Source organism: Nicotiana tomentosiformis, chromosome 5 (genome assembly GCF_000390325.3).
Source record: "Nicotiana tomentosiformis chromosome 5, ASM39032v3, whole genome shotgun sequence".
Taxonomy (NCBI): domain Eukaryota; kingdom Viridiplantae; phylum Streptophyta; class Magnoliopsida; order Solanales; family Solanaceae; genus Nicotiana; species Nicotiana tomentosiformis.
Window position 1 is genome coordinate 47,471,249 of NC_090816.1, and position 4,699 is coordinate 47,475,947.

Sequence of the window (4,699 nt, forward strand, 5' to 3'; positions counted from 1 at the left end):
CACTATTTTGGAAATTTCTGAGAGATATTATCTTCTGTTTCAGTTGAACTTGATATGAAATTACTATTTGGGCCATAATTGTTGAACTTGCAAGCATGCCTACTTTCTTATGTTGGAAATTACTGTAATTGGACTTAGCTGTGAAGCTCGTCACTACTTTCAGTTCTTTATTTAGTATTGTTACTTGCTTAGTTGGTTGTACTCATACTACACCCTACACTTCGTGTGCAGATCCAGGTGTTCCCGGACACAATGGGTGTTGATTTCTTCGCGCAGTTGATTTTTCGGAGATTCCGAGGTAGCTGCCGGTATTTCACAGACCTTGTCTCTCCTTCTCTATCTTCTTGTTTATTGTATTTTGTCTCAGACTATTATAGACCGTGTTTTTCCAGCTTGTGATATGTAGATGCTCATGCACTCTGTGACACCCCGATAGTTGGGAATTCCACGCTGAGTTTTAGGTTTCAAACCGTGTTTATGAGAATTTTTGTTATTTAAACTGCTTTAATTCATTTTCTGTTAAAAGTGTTGGGATTATTTCATAATGTCGGCTTGCCTAGTATCACGATAGGCGCCATCACGACAGGTTAGAATTTTGGGTCGTTACAAGAAATGAACTAAGCCTTTCGTACCAGGCTCGTGGAGCATATTTGAGTCCATATAGAGCTTTAGTCAACTTATACACATGGTAAGGAAATTTGAGTCTTCAAAACTAGGAGGTTGTTTTACATATACCTCCTCATCAATAAAGCCATATAAAAGGCATTTTTGACATCCTTCTGAAAAAGTCTAAATCGTTTGAAGGATGCATATGCAAGAAGAATCCCTATAGACTCTAGTCGAGCTACTTGTGCAAAGGTTTCATCGTAGTCGACTCCTTCCAGTTGTGAGTAGCCTTGGGCTACTAATCTGGCTTTGTTTCTCATGACCTTTCCATCTTCATTAAGTTTATTTCTGAAAACCCATTTTGTTCCAACTACAGTAGCATTTGCAGGCTTAGGTAGCAGTTTCCATACTTGATTTTTATCAAATTGATTGAGTTCTTCCTGCATTGCTTGTACCCAGCTGGAGTCTTTTAAGGCTTCCTCAATCTTCTTTGGTTCAATCTGAGAGATGAGTGCTACATTTTCCTTTTTCTTGAGAGCTCCCCTGTTTTTCATTCCTTCACTTGGATCTCCTATGATAAACTTTTGAGGATATTCCGGTTCACTTTTCCACTCATTTGGACTTGTTTCAATCGTATGAGTAGTTGACTCCTTTTTGTGATTCTGGTTGACTATTGACATGCTCACTAGTTGATTCTGTGACACCGTCTATCGTATCAGTCGACTTTTGAGATTTGCTTGACTGTGGTGTTTCTTGACTGAAATCTTCATCACCTGCAATAATTCATTTCTCGGTCATAGTGTTATTTTCATCAAATATGACATGTACCGATTCTTTTATAGATAAAGTGTGTTTATTATAGACTCAAAAAGATCTACTATTTATAGAATAACCCAAAAAATATACCTTCATCACTTCTTGGAATAAATTTTCCAAGATTGTCCTTACCATTGTTGTGGATAAGGCACTTACTGCCAAAAGGATGAAAATAACCTGTGTTGGGCAGTTTACCTTTCCATAACTCATATGGAGTTTTCTTCAATATAGGTCTTATAAGACATCTGTTGAGAATGTGGCAGGATGTGCTTATGCTTCTGCCCAAAAATGGTTTGGCGGGGAATATTCCAATATCATTGTTCTAGCCATATCTTGTAGAGTTCTATTTTTCTGCTCAGCTACTCCATTCTGTTGAGGTGATCTTGGAGCTGAGAAGTTGTGAGTATATCCTTGGTCATTGCAGAAATCTTCAAATGCTCTGCTTTCGAATTCTCCTCCATGATCACTTTGAATGGTTGTAATAAGGTACCCATTTTCTCTTTCAACTTTCTTACAGAAAATCTCAAAGTATTTCAAAGCTTCATCTTTGTGAGATAATAAAATCACCCATGTAAAACGTGAGTATTCATCAACAATAAAAAAGTATATCAGTTTCCTCCTATGCTAGCAGTTCTTGTGGGTCCAAACAAATCCATGTGGAGCAATTGTAAAAGCTTAGTGTAGATACAATGTCTTTGCTTTTGAAAGAGTTTCTGGTTTGTTTACCAATTTAACATGCATTACATACATGATTTCTAAAAAAATTGAGTTTAGGGAGACCAATAACTAAATCATGCTTGGAGAACTTCTAAATAAGATGCATGCTTGCATGACCAAGTTTCTTATATCGTAAACATAGATAATCAGATATAGATGCTAAGCAGATATGACTATCTAGATTTTCAATGCCATCAAGAATGTAAGCATTTCCATACCTTTTCATGGGAGTATTATTTTACATGTCTCATCTTCAATACCGTAGTTTGTTTTCTTGAATTTAACTTCGTACCCTGATTCACATAACTGACTTATACTCAGGAGATTGTAGTTGAGTCCTTTAACACGATACACTTTAGTAATATCACAGTTGTTATTGAATGGAACTGTGCCAGTGCCAACTATCTTTCATTTTGAATCATCGCCAAATTTGACACTTCCTCTATTTATCTTTGTAAATTCTTTGAACAGGTTTTTGTTACTTGTCATGTGACTGGAACACGCACTGTCTAAGTACCATTTTCCTTTGCGGTTCTTTCTGTTGTGTTCCTTGCTTGTTTCACCTCGTGCCATGAAACAATTTTCATTATCTTCTTTGCATTCATCGTCTGATGCATCTTCACTAGTCCAGCCCGAATATTTGTTCATGTTGTTTTCCAGAATGGTCATGAAGCATAAATTTGCTATTTTCTCATGTTCCGAACTGTCTTCATCACTCCAGCTTCTGAAAGATTTATTTTTATTGAATCCTCGGGAAACCTTTCTTTTAAGATCTGGGCATTTAGCTTGAACATGCCCATATCTTCCACACTCATAACATTTTCCATCATTCTTGTCTTGTTCATTGTATTGACTGGTTCGCCTAGGGGGAATCCTACCTCTTCTTGTGTTTCTGTATCTTCTCATTAAACCATCCATGTTCCTTGATACCATGGCAATCTCTTCTTTAAGAGCTTCTGGGTCGTCATCAATATCATTTCTGGTCTTTCAGTTATAGCTTTGAAGGCAACTGTTTTCTTCTTTTCTTCTGGGTTTGTTTTCTTGAGGTGAGTTTTCTCAAATTCTATAAGATCCCCTCGAAGCTCATCATATGAAAGTTTGTTTATATCTTGTGATTAGAGTGCAACTACTTTTGTCTACCAAGTGGTAGGTAGACTCGTTAGAATTTTCCGAACTTGATCACCACTTGAGTATGGTTTACTAAAAGCTTTTAGATCGCTAATGATTTTGCTGAACCTTGCAAATATTTCCTCGATGGATTGTCCTTCTTTAATCTGGAAGAGTTCATAGTCATGAACCAACATGTTAATGTCAGTTTCTTTCACTTTGTTGGTTCCTTCATACGTAACTTTCAGTTTATCCCACATTTCATTAGCTGTATCACAACTTGAGATTTTCTCATATTCCTCTCCACTTATAACATTATAGAGTAAATTTCGTTCCTTAGCATTAACCTAAACAACTACTATTTGCTCATCTGTGTACTCATCTATATCTTCTGGATCAGCAGGTGGTTGAGCTACTGCTGGTAGTAGATAGTTCCCTTTTTTGATAACGCGCCATACTTTGACATCATAGGATTTTACATATATTTCCATACGCACTTTTTGGTGAGAAAAGTGTTGTCCATTGAAATATATTGGCCTAACTTGCGATGTTCTTTCTTGAAAGAGTGCTCTAACAATTACTTGATTTGCCATGATCTTTTCTCACAAGCTATTAAGCAAAAAGTGTGAGACTAGCTCTGATACTAATTGAAAGTGTAAGAGGAGGGGGGTGAATTGTGATTTTTCTTTTCTTTTTCGCAGTAGTCGACTAATTTGAGTTCTAGTCGACTGGGCTTTTTAGGAAACGAATGAAAAAGATAAATAGAAGAAAGTAAATGACACAATATGCTTTTATACTGGTTCGGATTCAGAGTGAATCCTACGTCCAGTCTCCTTGGGTTGCAAGGGTGATCTCTTTCAAGTATGAAGTGGCTTAGTATAGATGAGTTGATGTTGTTTTACACCAACAGCTTTTGTCACACGTTCTTTTCTCTTTAATTGATACAATACCTCACCAGTATTCTTTTCTCTCTCTCTTCTCTTCTTTGTTACACAAGAAATCTAGAGCAGACTATAGTATTTGTTTGAAGTAGAATAAAGAAATTGAAGTTGGTTTGATCAAAGTATATCCACTTCAAGTCCGAAACATATGTATATATATATATACTTCGTGAGGCCTTCTTGACTCTTGAATGACATGAATCTTGAGAAATTGCAAACCAAAGGGAGTTGATCCTTGAAAGAAATCATAGATTGATTCTTTCTAAGAATAAAGTTAAGTTTCCATTGATCTTCCTTGATTTGTGGTCTTGATAAGTTTTTCATCCGCTAGGCATATCTTTTCGTTACTTGAGTGATTTGCGATAGATCCCTTGATTTCTGGCTTCAACTATCTCCAGTGCAGCCCTTTGCGATCTCGTTTCCCTTTGATTTGGGACCTTCCTATAATAGCTTTCGTCAATCATTTATCGAATCATTGATTGATTCTTCTTCCGTATCTTTGTTGCTTCTTC

At 36.5% G+C, this 4,699-nt stretch overlaps 2 protein-coding genes across 2 annotated transcripts; both read right to left on the reverse strand.

Moving 5' to 3' along the window:
* Positions 1-725: 725 nt before the first annotated feature.
* On the reverse strand, positions 726-1,286 carry LOC138892295 (uncharacterized mitochondrial protein AtMg00820-like). The gene has a single exon (XM_070176002.1). The coding sequence runs from the start codon at positions 1,284-1,286 to the stop codon at positions 726-728; it is 561 nt and encodes a 186-aa protein (XP_070032103.1).
* Positions 1,287-2,547: 1,261 nt separating this feature from the next.
* LOC138892296 (uncharacterized) lies at positions 2,548-3,506 on the reverse strand. The gene is made up of 2 exons (XM_070176003.1): positions 3,315-3,506; positions 2,548-3,123 (listed from the first exon to the last, which is right to left on the reverse strand). Exons 1-2 carry the CDS (start codon positions 3,504-3,506, stop codon positions 2,548-2,550), a joined length of 768 nt encoding a protein of 255 aa, XP_070032104.1.
* Between the last annotated feature and the right edge of the window lie 1,193 nt (positions 3,507-4,699).

Bases quoted from the DNA above. Each gene is read 5' to 3' on its own strand.
- LOC138892296 (XM_070176003.1), bottom strand. From the start codon at position 3,506: ATGTGGGATAAACTGAAAGTTACGTATGAAGGAACCAACAAAGTGAAA. The intron at 3,124-3,314 runs GTTCGGAAAATT...TATAACTGAAAG, and splicing joins CATACTCAAGTGGTGATCAA to ACCAGAAATGATATTGATGA.
- LOC138892295 (XM_070176002.1), bottom strand. From the start codon at position 1,286: ATGTCAATAGTCAACCAGAATCACAAAAAGGAGTCAACTACTCATACG.